Source organism: Lissotriton vulgaris, chromosome 1_1, assembly GCF_964263255.1.
Source record: "Lissotriton vulgaris chromosome 1_1, aLisVul1.2, whole genome shotgun sequence".
Classification (NCBI taxonomy): Eukaryota; Metazoa; Chordata; class Amphibia; order Caudata; family Salamandridae; genus Lissotriton; species Lissotriton vulgaris.
In genome coordinates, this window is record NC_141685.1 from 940,167,029 (window position 1) to 940,186,057 (window position 19,029).

A 19,029-nucleotide genomic window follows, 5' to 3' on the forward strand; every position below is an offset into this window, starting at 1 on the left:
CATTAACTTAGCATCCGATTCCATTCCAAAAAGTGCTTAAAAGAAAAGGAAAAAATTGCATGCATGAATGTTATTTGCAGGAGTGAGGCTCCTATTGACAGAGGTCAATAGGAGCATGCGATAAAACAGCTGAAATGAAAAGCAAACATGATTTCATCTGTGCTAAAAAAAGAGATATTGAGAAGCACACGTACTGTAAATCAAAGCTCACAGAAAGTTAAAAAAAAAACGAAAAACGAATTTTTTGGGTAGGTGTGCTGAGCAGTGAAAGGTGACAGATTGCTGCAGGCCATACCAAGCCCAGAAGTGAAAGCTGAGCTCTTAATGCACCGAGGCCAAACCCAGTCCACTTAGAAGATAAAAGGGGCCAGCCTAAGCTCCCTGACCAGAGGGGATTCACTCGCTCTCCTTCACGCTTCACTCCCTTTCTTGCTTTTTTTCCTAATTTCTCTGTTTCAGTCAGTTGGCGCTCAAGCTCCAAAATGCAATTTAACCAAAGCTTCAGTGCGCGGTCTTTCGGAGGCCAGGGCTCCTCTAGCAGTCGAGTTTCTCGGTCTTCAGGAGGCGGTGGTGGTGGTGCGCGGGGGATGAACAGCAGCATGAGTGTCCATCTAGGAGGCACCCGAAGCATTTCCTTTGGTGGGGGAACCAGAGCAAGCTCGGGGTCTAGCATGGGTGGCGGGAGCTATGGTGGTGGATTCGGTGGGGGATCCGGTGGTGGAGCTGGCTTTGGCGGCCGTTCCGGTGGTGGAGCAGGGTTTGGTGGTGGAGCAGGATTTGGGGGTGGAGCAGGGTTTGGTGGTGGAGCAGGGTTTGGTGGGGGATCAGGGTTTGGTGGGGGCGCAGGGTTTGGTGGTGGTGCACCAGCAAGAATCGAACAAGTTCACGTCGACCAAAACCTCTTGGTTCCCTTGGATATTAGCATCGACCCCAGTATTTCAGAACAAAAAGTACAGGAGCGGGAACAAATCAAGACTCTCAACAACAAATTTGCATCTTTCATCGACAAGGTAAGGCCTGTTATTTAACCTATATTTGATAAACTATTGTTGTTTTAATATTTCAACAAACACAGAAGTGTACTCGCATGGTTTACATTTGTCCTATGCTTTTAATTTAGTAATGTTTCCAGACATTCCATGTTGTTCTGCTTCTATCGTGTCAGGAGTCTGTTGTATCTGCTGCCAGTCTTTGAACCCTTAGCTGTGGTAGCCAGCAAACGTTTCTTGGTTGTTTGTGATGCTCTGTCCAATTGACAAGCCATGTGAGTGTTTTCAATCGTGTGCATTGGGCCGCAGGTTCGGTTCTTGGAGCAACAGAACAAGGTGCTGGAGACCAAGTGGAGCCTCCTGCAGGAGCAGGGAGGAACTGCGAGCGGATCCCGTAAGAGCAGTATCGAGCCCCTCTTCGAGGCTTATATCAGCAACCTGAGGCGGCAGCTGGAGGGCCTGAACAGTGACAAGGGCCGCCTGGATGGGGAGCTGAGGAACATGCAGGGCATGGTGGAAGACTTCAAGAACAAGTAAGAGTGCAGCGCATTGAGACAGTCTACCCAGACACTGGGCCGCGCACTGAACAGCCCATAATGTCAATTCTAAAGCAGTTTCTGAATATTAGACAGGTAATTTGTATGGATGAGCGACTTGAGCAATGACATTGCCATAATTATTATTTATAGGCGTTTAATGATGAGAATAAAAGTCTTTATGACATGTTCAAAATTGTTTGAAAATAATAGCACTGGGTACCAGAAATGCAATATTAAGGAGCTAGAATTCTCGATAACCTATAACCATTGTTTCGGCCGTCTAAATATGTATACGATGACAATAGAATTACAGTACAGGGGGGCGTTCTTTCCACATAAGTCATGCATTTCATGTATGTACGCGAGTACAAAATGTAGCGGCCCTCTTCTTCAATGGTGATGCAGGTGACTGCTAGCACTTTAATGCACCAGGGGGCGGTGAGGGCGGGGGCACCACTGAGCGCCTCAGGCCTCCTACTTTTATTGGAGAGACAGGTACATGCACAAGAGAACACGACAGGATGGAGAGCTGTGAATCCTGTGGGGAAGGAGAAAAGACGATGCTCAAGGGTGAATGCTCGCATATGCCTTTGAGTGGTGAGTGAGACGGGGCAAGGTGTCTCCTTAAAAGCACATCTTGCAGGATGGAGCTAGAGGGTACGCCGTGGCGAATTAGCTTATTAGGGTTCTTATGAAGTGAGTAGCTCGGCTCCACTCTTGAGATCTGTAAAAAAGGATATTAGGGGGAGGCGGGAGCCGAGGTAAACATTGATGTTTGTGAAAGATCGGTAAGGTATGAACGGTGGAGCAGAGGGCAGAAATGCCTTCCGGGAGAGGCAGATAACGTGGCATATTGGGAGCTGGCCTTTGGGGTGAAATTCAATGGTAAACCATATGGGATGGAGCAGAGGATTGTGCAAATTATGAGGGAAAGTTGTGTGCCTTCGACAAGAGAAGTGTGTTGGATGGGGTAGAGGGATAACATTTTAAGGGGTGGACCCCAAGGAAAAACTACCCGGCCTGGGTCATTAATACAGTACGTTGAAGAGAATAGAATGGTCGAGGTAGTTCTTTTTCTCATAAAAATTACAAAACAACAGAAAACAATTCACCACTAGAGATTCAAAACAAATTCAAACACAGAAATCTAATTTCCATAGGTAACACCAGCATTAAATGTGATTGTCAATCAAAGCATTAATGGGCTGCAATGCATTAGTTCCAAAACATTGGTAGTGCATACAATATTCACAGTGCTCTCAGTGTGAGAAGAAAGGAAGATGGGGCGCTGCTAGTGAATTGGTGAGTGAGAGACAGGGTAAAGGTGTTGTGACAAAGACACAATTACAATTGTATACAAGATGACCTTTTCGACCATTCTCTTCAACGTACTGGGTGGGGTAGAGGAGCATGTTGCTTTCTGTGAGTAGAACGTGAAATGGGCGACCTGGGAAACGGTGCTTCCAGCAGGTGAGGACGAGATATTGGGATGAGGTATCACCTGAGATGGAATGATGGGCGTGTTGGGTTTAATAGAGAGAAACATTGGCATCTGTAAAGAATGTGCTGTCTAGTGGCAGGGTGTGGTGCATTCAGTGAGGGAACTTTGTGATGAGGGGAGTGTCTTTACTGTCTTGGATTGCTTCCTTCCGAAAGAGATTAGTTAAGATGTGCGTTGGGGTGACTGAAGGGATGTGAGAAAATAATGTGTTGGGTAAGGTTGAAGCATGAACGTTTTCCCTGAGAGAAAAATGCTAGTGGATGAATCTTTAGCCTTCTATAAGAGGATCGTGCTGGGAGGGGGGGGGTGGTCAGACATGCAGAATCCTGTGACAGCCACGGAGTGATTTTGATAAAGTGAAGGGACATGCTGTCTTCTGACATAGAGAAGTGTGCTGAGGCTGGAGAGGCGCTGTGCTTCTCAGAGGGAAGTTGTAGTCAGGTGTTCAGTGAAGTTTGGCAGAACCTACAAAAGACTGGAAGCATGGTATCCTGGGTGAAATAGGGGAACATGTTACTTTCTTTAAAAAAGGCATATGTTGAAGTTAGCAGGTGTGGTGCTTAGCACTAGATATGTGTGTGTTTGTTGGACTGGGAGCTCTTGGTGCCTTCGGTGAGGGAAAAGTGTGTTGGAGATGGTGGAACATTTTAGCTTCTCAGGGGAAGGGTGTGTGAAGCAGCCAATAGATATGATTCCTTTCTGTGAATGAAGGGTGTATGGTTGGGCGTGGTGGCATTGTTTCTTCTTTTCAAGTTGAGAGATGGGTGGGGTAGTGGGATGTCGCATCTACCATGTGGGAAGAGTGCAGTGGGTGTTGCAGAGAACCATAAGCACTGATGAGAAAGAGGGTGTGTTGGGGGAGCTAGGGGGATGTGGTGCCATCTGTGAGTGATGGACATGTTGTAAAAATTGGTAATATGTAGTGCCTTCTCGTGTAAGAGATTGGTGTGTTGATAAAGTGGACAGACGTGGTGCTTCTGTGAAGGATGAATTTGTTGAGTGACATAGAGGGGTGTAGTGCTTTCTCTGGGAGAACAAGGTTGGAGAGCAGTGAATTCTGTGAGGAAGTGGTGTGTTGAGTAGAGTGTCATGGGTTGAAGTCTTCTCAGAGGTTGGTAGGATGGTGTAACAGGTGAAGGGAAGGGCGATGGAACATTCTGTAAGAGAAGGGTGTTTTGGGTTGCATGAAGAGACAAAGACCCTTGTAAGCGAACAGTACTGGTATTAGGTGAAGTTGATGGTGAGGTACTTTGTGTCATAGAAGGATATGTTGATAGTGTGGATACTGTGGAGGTTTCTGTGTGAGATAGTAATGTTGTGCGACATAAAGAGCATGGTCCTTTCTATGGGAGACACTTGTTGGGAAGCAGAACATTCTGTGAGGAAGGAGTGTGCTGAATAGAGTGTCATAGTTTGGAGCTTTGTTTTTCTAAAGAGACTGGTAAAAGGGTGTAGTTATTGGAGGGGAAGAGCATGGACCATTCTGTGAGAGAAGGTTATTTCATGTTTGATGAAGGCACATATCTCCTTTTGCGACAAAATTATGAATTGGGTGCCGTAAAAGAGCATGACTACACTCAAGAGAAGGCGTAATTGGGGGTACTGATATGATGATGTGACGGAACAGTGATGAGTGGAGTGGATGAATGCTAATATTTATAGTTAGGTATGATTTCTTTTGTGTCAATTTGTTAGAAAGGAGATTTGATAGGAAGGTGTTTTGGTCGAGTACCAGGATGCTATTCCTTCTCTGAAAAAAGGAGTGTTTAAGGTGGCGTGGAGAAAAGGCAGCTGGTATTAATGTATAACGAGTATGTTCAGTGGAGTGATGATGTATGATTTCTTTTTGGAGAGTTTGGTGGAAGTATTTTCAGTATGGAGTTTAAGGGTGTGGTGTCCTTAATGAATGAACGGTAAAATAGTGAATCTGACACAGTTGAGGGTGTGGTGCCTTTGTAAAATATGTGGCAATTAAAATAGTGGTAAAGGGATTAAGGGTTTTATTTAGACTTTGACAGATGAGATTTTCTGTCACAAACTTGGTAGACATTCTGTCCTTAGCATTATAGCCTGCATACCTGCCAACTTGAAGAAAAATCTCACAGTGTGAGGAGGGGGTGGGGCATTGAAGGGGCGGGGCCTCGTGCCTAGAAATACCTATGAGGCCCTTTTGAACTAACCCCAAGCCCCCTCCTCCCCCTAGAAAAAGCTTGCTGAGGCTGCTGCCGATGTCCTGGGGTGTTTTCACACCCCTTAATGGACGTCAGCAGTTCAAAGCCTCGGAAAATGAGCTGGAAACCACCGTTTATAGTGTTTTCAGCTCGTTTCCCTGCCATCATGTGATATCGTCTCCTCACCAGGAGACCGTGTGATGGGAGTCGATCTCGTGTGTCACACGGTGGGCAAAAGTGTGATTTGGCATGTATGAGACTGTGACACTTGTAATTTGGCAGATTGGATATTATCCAGGTATGTGATGAAAAATCCCATCCCCCAAACTCTAAATAAGGCTCTAGACCTTATGACCTCTTTGAGAGGATGGTGGAGTGGCATATTGGCAGAGAAGTAGAGCATGCCATCCCTTGAAATAGAAATTTGCATAATATATAATGTCCTTTCTACTGAAGGTGTGTGTGTATGAAAGTATATCTAGAGAAAAAACTATTCTCCGCAAGGATTGCAAATAGTGCTTTCTGATCAATTATTGCTAAATGGATATTTGGGTAGAGCGGTGGCTTCTGTGTAAAGGATTTAGAAGGGTAATTTGGGAGTTGCAGTGCCTTATTTACGTAGTTTGTAGATGGGCATATTTGTGGAATTAAGTGTTTGCTATGAAAGGTTGACACAAGAGATTGATTGGTACGAGGGTGTATTTACGGGATGTAGTGACTTCTGTGAGATATTGATGAATGCCATATCAAGTGAAATAGAGAGCCCTTGGTGAAAGAATAATTGAAGTTTACCCTGCGTGTAGTGAAGGTGTTTGCCTGCTTCTGTATATTAATGCCAGAATGGCACACTGAAAAGATACAAAACCTTCTGGGACTAAATGGCAGAGGCGGCCCACTGTCGCCGCAGACCCAGCAAACGAAAAATAAAACAATGCTCTAGCATCGTGTTATTTTTAGTTTGCCAGCTGGTGCTTGGAGGGGCGGGGCATGGGCGGGTAATCGAGGAGTGCTTGTGCACTCTGTAAGTGCTCATGTGTGTTTGGCTGGCTTTTTCAGGCCCACCAAAACACGCATGCACCCTTAGGTTTCTCCATCCCCGCAGGAGAACCTCCCACAGACTCCCTAGTCTGAGCAGGGCATCTTTTCAGCCCGCTCAGACCAATCCCTGTGCTGAGCAGCACAGGGATTGGCTGGGAGTCAGGAAGAGGTCAGCAGGAGTGACACAACACAGAGGCGGCCGGCGAAGTCAGGTAAGTTTTCACAATTATTATTACCTCCCTGTGTCCCCCCTGCGTTCGCTCTCCCACCGCCACCTTCCTGCAATATCCCCACCCACCCCGCCACCCTCAGTTAGGCAGCGTCCGCCACTGCTGAATGGAGGAGAAGAAACCAGGGAGAAAGTGCTATTTGGATAGTCTCGCTTTAGTGGAGACACTCTTGTTTTAGCCTTTCTTTGCTTCTTTAGGTCGCTTGCTCTGTGTCTGGAATTCCAATAGGATATACTTCGTTTTGATCATTTGAGAGCAGTAGTGCCAGTATCAGGTGATGGTTAACAGGGCTGGTGATCAGTATGCGATAGAGCATTAGGCACTTTGATGAGACATGGATATTAGAGCACAAAGTCCATAGACTGATCGAACACTATGCTCAAAACCATGTCTCAAGAAGTTATACGCTTTCCACGACTCAATATATTGCCACATAGCAATACCTAATAGGAAGTACAGTAGCAAAATCAGTTTTCTAAACTGGTGCTGCTCTAGGCACGCATGCCATATTGTATTAATAAATCTTCTTGAAGACATCATTATTTCTATTGATATGATTGTACTGCTCCCTTCCTTTGAGCTCTCACCTTCAACCCTTGACACATAACTTGAGTGGTGGCAAATATCCCTTGATAATTTAGAGCCTGAAAGGAATGAAATACACTGTAAATTATTTTTGGCCAGGGCCGTGCTATTGGCAAATTCTAAAACCGTAAGTTTTCTCACAGAAATTGCCTAGAAATGTACAACGTTGGAAAGAGGGTGGGTATTGTGGAGAGGAATTTTATATATTTTTCGAGATCAGATGGACATGTACATGCTCAAACAAAGCAGAAACTTCATAGATATCGTGTTAGACAGTGAAGTTAACAGTACCCAGGTCTTAAGAAAAGACAGTCTATGTATGCAAGCAATGCATCTTCAAGTCACGTTTGAAAATGTAAACTAGTAAATGGGGATAATAGTGGCCTAATCAATGTCACTTCTCCATTAAAACAGATATGAAGAAGAAATCAATAGGCGTACAGCTGCTGAAAATGACTTTGTTGTGCTCAAAAAGGTAAGACACTTTTTTATTGAAATGATAGAAAAAATAACTTTACCCTTTTTAGTTATTAAAACAAACTCCATAGATGACCTTTATCTTAAATTACAGCAAGCTAATGTTCACCCTCCTCTGAAACTAATGGAGCTGCAGCAAGTTAGAGGGGCCTGCTTGAACATTCACATATTCATCCTGCTGCTTTTACTGAATGATAGCACTGTTAGCACAGCTAATGTAATGGGGCAATTACATCATAGGAGAAATAGAGATGGCAAGTTTAAAAAATATATATTTTCTAGCTTTTTGCAATGAGGAAGACAAGGCAAGTACCACCTATAGCTCCTGCTATCAAACAAAAGCTTGATCACGAATAACGTGCCCAGTTCCTCTCCTTCCTGCCACTCTATGCCATTAATCACAAGAAGCACACGTTGACACCTATGGGCATGTTCTGGTGTACTAGTAATTTGTCGAGCAGACAATCTGCTGAGAATAATTGCCCTTTACCTTTGTTAATGACTGCAGCATTTGGAATATAACCAATAACTATGGTGGTGGGAAGTTTTCTCATATTATGCCATTAACAATATTACTGATTAGAATACCTTTCAGTAAAATGTAACCATGTTATCTTCAACACTGACTGAAATGTAACTGGAGCTTAATGTCTGGGTCAATTTTCAGGACGTGGATGCCGCCTACATGAATAAGGTGGAGCTTGAAGCCAAGGTTGATGCATTGACAGATGAGATCAACTTCCTTAGATCTCTGTATGAAATGGTAACTATAATTTTCATTACCTATGTGGCAGTGTATTTTCCATGCTATGAAACCATTTTTCGCTTCGTACTGTGGCAATGTTCTGAAATCCCAAAAATCCACTCAATGGTGAATTAATTTTATCAGCTCTAAAATTAATGCAGTCAACACATTTTACATAGCTGACATTTGTATTCAAATACTGTCCGAAGTGCAAATGCCCTGAAAAGTATTCTGTTTGACCAGTCCTTCTGTCAGTAACAATCAGGCTCAATGTAAACAGAAAGTAATTTTTTTTCAAGAAGACAGTAATACCCATGGTGCCAAATTTGTCCCTTATTATTTCAGAGTCCAATCGTTCAGATTTATTTTTTAAAGAAAAAAATGTAACAGAAAAAGTATGTTCACATTTAATAGTGAGGTGATTTTTTTCCCCATTGAAGTACTTCTAGGTCGGGTAGATGGTCTGCGATACTTTAACAACCCTTCCTTATCGCTGACATAGTACTAAGCTATAGAGCACGAATGGTTTTTTACCGCCACAGGGGTCATTATAATTCTTCACCCAAAGATGAAGCAATGTTCCTTGCATGCAATCAATGAGTAAGTAGACTTCCTTTCAAATGAGTGGGCCACACTCCTTCCTCAAAATGCCACTGAAACAGTCCTTTGAGCCTAAAACAAATCAAGGTCTCTCACCTTTTAATTAGATGCAAGTGCACGTTCCCACCCATTATTGAAATCTTGGTCTTTCTTGTTCATTTTACCTATTATAGTATTTTTCATTTTTGTCACGATAACTCCAGCAGGTTTTCTTCATGCAAACAAACTTGTACCATTAGGATGCCCATGTTGGTTATCCATGTTTTCGAGTTTATGTTAAAAAAGACACCACCCACATCTAGCAAATCCACGAGCATAATTGTGCCACTGTTAAATGTGTCCCTGACCACATTCTAAGCTCTTGTTCTGTTTGTTTATGCTTTGTAACTGAAGACTCAACTTCAATACACTGACATAATTTTTCCGATTCAAACATTACCCAAAGGGAAGGATAAGAATGCAAAGAGGAGCAATTACCCATGTATAATCCGTACTCTGGTGTTATTTATTTTTCAGGAACTCACTCAGGTGCAAGGAGAAATTGCCGACACCGCAGTCATTCTCTCAATGGACAACAATCGAGCCCTGGATCTCAACAGCATCATTGCTGAAGTCAAGGCTCAGTACGAGGACATTGCAAGAAGGAGTAAGGACGACGCCGAACGAGCTTTCCAACAAAAGGTGAGTATCGCACCAAAAGTACTCTTACCACAGAAAGGACAGTTGGAACTCAATTACAGTCTTTCCATTCTTGTTTTTATAACGACCTTGACTTGTGCAGAGAAGGGCCACTAACACCAAAAGTACAAATAATATTAAATATATTGACAGAGGGCACCCTGGACATGCTGGGCTAAAGAGGCCATAATTTACATGGATGATTTTCAGATCCATACTGTCTATGCATGGTCACAGATGTGACAGACACTAAGGCCCAGATTTACTAAAGCGTTTTGCTGTGGTAAAGTCACACAAAGTGAAACTTTTGTATTTATTTTCCAGCAAGACAGAAATGATGTGCTAGAAAGGTGATTGTTTTTCAGCTCCGAAAGTCCTTTGCACTACTTTGAGTCCCTTAGCATCAAGGGGACATTATTGGTGTGTGTCTAGGGCGGATCATCACGAATACACATAGGCTTTGATGCAAATCCTAATTTACTAAGATATCCAGACTGGTATTTGCTTTAAAAACAAAACCAATACCTCTTTGAAGTAGGTGCTAAAAAGGAGAAATATATGTATTTCTCTAAAAACCCTACACATTGCCTGACGTGCACAGCACACATTCAGTGTGTGAAATCCTTCTATGTTTGTGATTTACATAGAACTTTGTACTGAAAGGGTATAATCAGTCAGTCATACATTAGTTTATTTGGACTGTAGTTCATTAAATAACACAATACTTATACATTATAAGATAAAACTCAAGTTTAAAATGTCCACTTACGTAGACATTCCAGGCATAAAAGATGTTAAAACTTACATTTTCCATAATTGTAAGGAATCTCGATTACCATCTCAATGTATGCACAGAGCGGATTACAATATACTCTAAACCTCAGTAGGTAGCATTTGTCTCATTTTCATATTTGGCATTAATCTAGATATTCATAAATTGACTGTTAATGCCATGAGTCCATCAACCTTTGGACCAATGTTATTATCATGTAGATAACGTAAATCGTTTCTTCTTCCCTCTTAGATTGCTTTAAACTTTAGTTATTTTTCTTGATAAAAATATAGGGCAATCTGGTTTGGGCAACTACTCATGGTTTTATGCAAGTTGTTCCTCTTGCACAATTATCTGTATGTAGTTCTTTTAAGATGGAAATTATACATTCAGTCCTTGGCCTCTCTATGTATTGCCTCATGACACTATGCCTTTCAACTCCACCTCCTTCCGCTGCAACCCTAATGCACGAATGGCAATTGTAATTGAGATTTTGTGCAAAAGTGTGTGAATGAGGAACACAAATCTCAGCATATTTACTGTACTAAAAAATGAAAATAAGGTGCTTACAGGTGGGTGGACCATTATGTATGTAAGGAAGTGAATAGTTCAATATCAAATACTTATTGTAGTTATCATCCAATCTATTATGGCATCACAAACATAAATCCAATAACCCTTGTTAATGTTTCTGCAAGAATGATTTTTGCTTATTGTTTCTTTTTTCTGCCTGTTAGTTTGATGAGATGAAGTTGAATGCTGATGCACAAGGAGGCAACCTCAAGTCCACCAAGAACGAGATCTCTGAACTGAACCGCATGATCCAGAGACTTAAGGCTGAGATTGAAAATGTGAAAAAACAGGTACGTCCATACTCTTGATACCAAATTAGCCACATGAAACCAAAATTACTTTGTAATTGAAAAATGTCAGTTACCTTACCTCCCTCATTTGACTTCCATTTATAGTGCGCCAATCTTCAGACTGCCATTGCCGAGGCTGAGGAGAGGGGCGAGCTTGCTTTGAATGATGCAAGAATGAAGCTCGGTGAACTCGAGGCTGCCTTGCAGAAGGCTAAGGAGGACATGGCTCGTCAGCTGCGCGAGTACCAGGAGCTGATGAGTGTCAAACTGGCCCTGGACATTGAGATCGCCACCTATAGGACCCTGCTGGAAGGAGAGGAGGGCAGGTGAGTGTTACTTACTGTGTTTAAGCAAAGAAGCTTTCTAAGAGAATTCTGTCTATGTGGCTGATAGTTAAAGGGATTTATTTCAGCAGTTGCTCTTCAGGGATGAGATATGAACAAATAATGATGAGTCGAATCATAAAACAAAGCCAGGAATGTTCAAGCAAGGCATTGCCCTAATGTGTTTTTTAAGTATATGATATATCATCCATAAAGGCACAAGTAACTTACCTATCCCATGTGTGATATGTAATGAGATGCAAATCCAAGGTAGTAAGTAGCCTACTTCCCAAGACGTGTTACTCTTTAGATACAAGGATCCAATATTCGCATCCCACCAGTCTGCAGCTCAGGGAGAGGACTCCATAATGGGGACTCAAGGCTGCAGGTAGCCTGACACTCGTATACATAACACCACAGGGGAGCAAGGAATCAAACCTTGCAGCAGTGTGCTGTCCACAGATATAAATTTTATCCCCAGGCATAGTTTTGGTGTAACTAGTATTTGCTGCCTAGCTCATGTCTGTATTGAAGCTTTAGGAGTTATGACAGTGAGACGCATGGTACATGTTTATTTCGTTTATTACATTTGCACTTATATTTTTTCTCAAAGCAGTAGGAGTTACTGTGGAATGGAGAATGTAGATCTCATGTTCTGGCTCCTTCTGCATTGATAGTACTTTACTAATATATCTCTCTCCCTCTCTCTCTCTCTCTCTCTCTCTCTCTCTGTGTGCGTGTGTGTTATATATATATATATATATATATATATATATATATATATATATATACCACAAGTTTGACGAAAGTCAGCCCGCGCCTTCTTTTGATGGCGGGCCTCGACGGGGTTTCGTCTCACCCCTATAAATCCACAGAAACTCCGTCTCCAACAGTTCATAAGACAACAAGTCGAGGCCCAAATTGCATTTAAAGTGATCGCTTGAATAAATTCACTTAAAATGCAATTTGGGCCTCGACTTGTTGTCTTATGAACTGTTGGAGACGGCGTTTCTGTGGATATATATATACATATATATATATATATATATATATATATATATATATATATATATATATATATATATATATATATATATATATATATATATATATATATATATATATTAAAACATCAAACCACACAAGTCGCTTTGGAACCCTGCCACAGTCGGAGGCGGGCCTCGGATGGGATAGCGAATCCCAATCTATCCAACCAAACACTTTCCCAGTGAAGAAAAGGAATCCGGGCCACTTTGAGGTGCAAAAACGTGTTTATTTTCAACGGCTCTCTCGACGCGTTTCTCATGAGAAAGCAGGTTTACCCTGCGAAACGCGTCGAGAGAGCCGAAGTGGCCCGGATTCCTTTTCTTCACTGGGAAAGTGTTTGGTTGGATATATTAAAACATATATATATATATATATATTTGGTAACCTATAGACTTGGTCACAACATGGAAATTTGAGTAGGCAAAATAGGGCAATGTTGGATTGATGCTTAAATTGGAATGCCCTCTCCCTCAACGCATACACTTTTGTTAAGAATTATGTTTATTTGATACAATCTGTGTCTCTAAGCTTCTGATCATTTTGGTTTTATTCTCAGTCATTATGTAGTACAAGTCCAAGCCATGAACTTATAGATCAGGCTTCAGATACCATGCATTATCAGCTACACTAAGAGACTACACTCTTTCAAGAACCTGGATACCCCCAGACATGATAACATAAAGACACAAGAAAGGTTTCATGTAGGGAATCCATCTCCTTCAGTAGCCATACAACTCAGGCATACTACTGCTACTGCTACTACTACTACTAATAATAATAATAACAATAATAATAAGACAAACACTCAACACTTCTCTAAGCAGCCAACAGCTCTCAGGCTTGCAACAATATAGGGAATCCAGGACATTAAGTGGCCTGGCACTCCCAGGTTTATTACTGCACAAGCATAAGTAACCAAATCTTTGTGGAACCTGCAGCTCACAGACAGAGGCAGTCAATTGCCTAAGATCAAGTGACATGGCCAGGCATAATACCACAGACACGAGTACTAGAATTTGAGAACACCCTGTCACTCACAGACACTTTCACAGAGAGACACAGGAAATCTCTGATCTCTGGAAGCATAACAGCCCAGTCCTAATGTTATTCGGAGACAAAGTCTCAAGCCACCAAGCAACCTCGCAATCATGCTACCATCCAGGGAACTGAATGAACCCAACAACCGCTTCTACAAAAGGTGCTACCATATAGACTCGACAAATATTAATAGCAATTAGTTTATTCTTCAAATGAAGCCCATCGAACAGACACGGTGGCAACCAGAGCCATGGGAGCTATTAACAGCGAAGCAGGTGCAGTGGGCCCAAGGCGGCGAGGGCACTACTGCGGCATTAAATATGGCTGTCTTTTACAACTCATCTTGGGTTTAAGGGAGCTAATCTGCTAGCTCGCATTAGGGCCAAGGGCACCCTTGCTACGCCACAGCTGACAGCCAGGTTTCAATGTATGTGCCCCTTTTTAGTATTATTTAGAATGATCTTACATTGACATTTGAAACCTAAACTCACAGAGTGAAAGAATACTAGAGCCTTATGCTGCCTGTTCTGGCATTTTTATTTATGGTACAAGTTTGACACATTCTACACAAATAATTAGTCTTAGTCATTCCTCAATCATGATCTTACAAAGCCGTTTTTCTATAAGGATGCAAAAACTTTGTAATGGTAGTTCTATTATTTCTATTCTAAATGTTGACATGCGTCTTGCAAATTTCAACTTCAGTGGCATTTGTAATGTTTAAAATGATGTGGAGTATGCACCCGTATATATTTGTATCCATCCTTCTCGCTCAGACCTCATATTACTTCTGTTTCATTACAGAATGGATGGTGCAATTCAAAATCAAGTCACCATGAGTAAGTAACCAACATTTTCTAGTAGATCGATAATATTTGCTATTGTGAAAGATTGCATCATGTATTACAAAAACTATCACTACTCGTGAGAATTTCTTGAACTATGTAATTACGGGGGTAAACCACAACATTGACTTTTATTAATTCCAATCGGGGACTTGATATGCTTTCTAAGAAATATTAGTATAGACAACCAAACGCTCTCTCAAGCCTTTTCTTCGGTCCTTGGGCTGTCAGTTCATTTTAGCCTGTTCTCTTGTGAGTAAACGTCACTGTCACTAGTGTCGCAGGTACTTGCCCATTACTGCATTGCAGTTTAGGAGCCAGGAATTATTATTTGGGTTTTGATCCTCCAAAGGGTGGTGTGACCGAAACCTCTAAGCTTATTATGTGGCCCTCATTCGAAGGCATGAGGGACTGCACCTAGTAAAACCCAATGCTCTGGCTGAAAACGTGAAAAATGTGTGCAGTAAAAGACTGGGAATCAGAGAACCACATGCAGGAGTGAGTCCAGTAAATCCAAGATCTGCATGTGTTCCCTGTGCCGTGATCAGTAACTGGTGATGGCGGGCATTAGGAGGGGAAAGAAAAGCAAGTATTGGTAACACGAGCCAAGTTATCGCCTCCACAAGTTACAAGTCATCTGGGAATGAGGACTTGAAGGGATGAAGGTCTGGAACTCAGGAAGTATATGACATTAAATAATAGCACTCAATAAAAGTTACTTTTCACTCACATATAGTAAAATATCAAGACAAATACACATTTTCCAAAGGTCCTAGTATCTTCAGGGATTGAGATATGACCACAAATGTTTTTTATGGTCTTCAGGTAGTAAGGCACTATAATTTGCAATTGCCTAGGACTCTTTGTGACAGGGTCATCTTATGAAAGATATACTGTGAGGTAGAAGGTGGCCTTTAAAATTTTCAGACTCAATTCTTTTTCCAGGACTATGCTTGCCATCCCCAGTCAAAAGAACAAAGGTGTAAGAGAACATTGTATAAATCTATCAAGTATACTATGAGCTACTATGTCTGCCCCATTGATGTGTGTCCCCAAGATGGGAACGGAACTAAAAGACTTTGGTCTTAACCCTGGGGAAAGCATCAACATGGCATGTCTTTAACAGACACTTTGCTATGGTTGGTTGTAGAGCTCCTTCCCTATCCAAAGTGAACACCAGGAACTGGCTCTTGAGAGTCAGTTCTTATAAATATAAGCAGTGCTTTAAATGAGCCGGTACTGTCAAGTAATGAGTACCTGCATTTCTTTATTTTGATGGGTAGAGTGCCTCCATTTTTCAGCAGATGTGAAATACTTTATATTGGAGGGTACTGGGGCTCCTCAGAAGCAAGAAGATACTTGGTATAGGGTACCTGCACTTTAATATTTCCATTTCAAGCACTGAATATAAGTTCGGACAAAAGGACCAGTTTAAATGTGTGTTGCCTTCAGAAATCAAACTTTTGGGCCGCCAAGGCTTGTCACAACTAAAAAGGGAATTAGACACACACCAAAATAGAGGAGGAGAGAAAGGCCAAATTCCCAGTGTTGTGTCTCTGAATAGGTGGAATTCTTTTAGATCTAAACATGTGGAGGACGTCTGGCCACCAAGATGTGGATTGAGCTCCACACAACTGACACAGCCGGGGGTAGCGTGTATATCATGTATTTCCGGAAGGGTTGAAAGCAGATCTGTCTAGGCAGTCAAACTGGTTCAGGTCAATCTTTTGTTTTCTGGCAGAGCTCTGCCCTGAATGATTGTATGTAGAAATGAAAAAGGGTTGGCATTGCTAGGAGACCATTATGGTACAGCCCCAGTCAGCTCAGAGGTCAAGGAAGGCTCTGTTCAAGGAGTCACCTTTAAGTTCTAGGTTTGCTGTGTCCTTGTAGAGAAAACTAGTCAGACTTGAAAATGTGTCCACGTATCTCCCTGGGGGGAAAGGTAAGAGCTGGGGTATGAGGTGATTTGAGAAACTCGTTTAAATAAAAGATTAAACTTTTGCATTATCTGGTTGCAGCAAATCACGTGGCAGTAAAAGGATCCAGGGTAGAACGTTCATGATCTGGTTTTCTTTTCCCTTTCACAGCTATGGTCAGTGGAGGCTCTGGGGGCGGCGGCGGACAAGGACAAAGCTTTGGAGGTGGAAGCAGTTTCGGAGGCGGACAGAGCTTTGGAGCAGGTGGTAGTTTCGGTGGTGCTGCTGGAGGTGGAAGCAGTTTCGGAGGCGGACAGAGCTTTGGAGCAAGTGGTAGTTTCGGAGGTGCTGGAGGAGGAAGCAGTTTCGGGGCAAGCGATGGAAGGAAAGGGGCAATTATTCAAACAACCTCTCATCGAGTTTCAAGCGTCCGTCGGTAAAGCCCAATACTTCTGAAGGAAAGAGTTTCCCAATATGCTGGAAGAAGCATTGCTTATCCAATGGTACACATGCAAGAGTCTTAGTGTCTCAGGCAAAGTCTAGAATGCATAATTAGAAATCTCACTCCATTATACATTTGCTTGTAAGATATGTGTTTCAAGACATCTGTACAGTGGTTGTGATTTTTTTTCCTGAAATGCTAGAGCAGTATTTCTCCCACGTTGTACATAAGCATCCTAAAAAAAGTCCAACCACTACTCCCAAGTCTTCTAAGATAGACACTGCCTAGCTGTAACATGAGATGCACACTTCACCTTTTGTAATATCAAACCACCAGAAAATTATATTGGGACTACGTCCAGTACTCACTTTCTGCACTTTCTGTCTCTTACTTTCTGCTGTAGCTCTTACAGTTCCTAGAGTTTGGGCCTTTTGGCGTCTCACACTCTTCTCTCGGGTCCACTGTGCTTGATGACATATCGGCAATGACCGTCCCTATGTTATAACCGGATGTGGGAAGTACATGGTGCTTTCAGTGAAGTCAAATAACCTAATTTCACCTGGGGTTAGTGAAAGTACACATCAAACTTAAAGCGGGTCATTTCCAAAGAATCTCCCCACATTATGTGTTCCGCACCAGCACGGTATGCCTATGGAAACTGAGGCAAATACATTTGTTGTCAATGCAGTTCTTATTCTTTAATAGTGAACGCACTGCCATGAATGAAGATGTGCCTAGAGTGAAAATGCATCATTTCGTGATTGGTTTTATCTGAAGGTAATAAATAAAGGTTCACAAACGAGTGTCTGACTGTTTTCTGTTGCAATATGTTAATCCTTTCGTGTGTTTAATCTATACTTATAAATTGGTTAAGGGACACCTCGTGTCCTCTTTTGTTCGACATGTTTACGGCATGTGTTTGGCTTGGTAAATTGATCCTGGTAACCAGACAACCAGGGAACTAGTTCTCAACGCTCTTTGTTAAGGTCTGGGTTGTAGTGTACCATCAACATGAATTCGTTTTGGTAGATTGACAGTCGTCAGATTATCAGTAGCGACATAAATGATGCCTTTGCCATCACATTAATAGCATAAAAACAATTCAGCAACAGCCAAAACTGACTTTTGTCTGACAGGCGATATATTCTCACCTCGTTCAGGTTTGAATACAGCAAACACAAGGATGTAAGTCACTTATTGGGCTGAGCTCCAAATGCCCCACCGCTGCACTTTCTCACAGATGATGGCAATTCAATGAGGGTGAAAATGAAGTGACACTAAAAGCATTGGTGACAACATCCTATGATTCCATGATCCTCTTTTCGATGCAAGGCAGTCGGAATGCAGCAGTGCAAAAAGACAACTCATCCCTCATGCAGCAAGGCCAATCCTCACTTTTCATGGCCCTTTCTCAGTGATTGATGAGGGATAGTGAATTTGATCACATGTCATGAACCAGATACTTCGGCTGGGCCCGGGTCTGAAATTACATTTAGTTTTCTTTTACTTTACGAATATAATAAGTGATGATTAGGAGAATAAACTAGCAGCACATTCTAATTTCAAATTCACGGCTGCACTATTTTTAATGTATCAAACAGAAAGGTATGGTTTTAGGGCCGTCATTAGCGCTGATGGCACTCAGTGCAACAATCTTTTTTAGCACCCCCCTCACCCCCCTCGCCAACCCCACCATGAACTCCTCTTTAGATTCCATGGCTACCACAGAGCAAAAGTGCCTCCCCTCTTCTCTCCATAGCCCCTCACTCACTCGCATACATTTCATTTGTTTTAAAGTGCTGGTAAAATTTGGCTTTACTAATCCGCTCAGCTATTCACCTTAAATACAGATCTGTTCTATGTAGCAGGTATGTTAACTCTCTGTTCTACTTTATGGCAAGTCAACCCAAAACACCCATCTCTCTCTCTAGAAGGAACATTAATCACAACAGTTATCTTAGCATTTTTTTTGCTGCCTGAAATCTGGATCCCCAAGAACTCTGCATTAGTTGCTATTAAAATGTAAGCTATTGCTAACCACAGCGCCCCCCCATCTGAGGCTAGCATCCCCTCCAGGCCAGCACCCAGTGCAGCCGCACCCGTCGCACTGCCCTAAAGCCAGCCCTGTATGGTTTAAAATAGCAGCTAAATTAACAATCAATGTTTACAACAGCAATGGAGTAACCCTGGCTGCCATTATAGATCGAATCATCTTTGCACCTACTTTTAC

The 19,029-nt window shown here is 42.2% G+C and overlaps 1 protein-coding gene across 1 annotated transcript; it reads left to right on the forward strand.

Moving 5' to 3' along the window:
- The first annotated feature begins 378 nt into the window (after positions 1 to 378).
- On the forward strand, positions 379 to 17,602 carry LOC147748228 (keratin, type II cytoskeletal cochleal-like). The gene is made up of 9 exons (XM_086959152.1): positions 379 to 1,010; positions 1,299 to 1,522; positions 7,468 to 7,528; positions 8,198 to 8,293; positions 9,392 to 9,556; positions 11,063 to 11,188; positions 11,294 to 11,514; positions 14,401 to 14,435; positions 16,529 to 17,602. Exons 1-9 carry the CDS (start codon positions 483 to 485, stop codon positions 16,795 to 16,797), a joined length of 1,725 nt encoding a protein of 574 aa, XP_086815278.1. The 5' UTR covers positions 379 to 482; the 3' UTR covers positions 16,798 to 17,602.
- Positions 17,603 to 19,029: the final 1,427 nt, after the last annotated feature.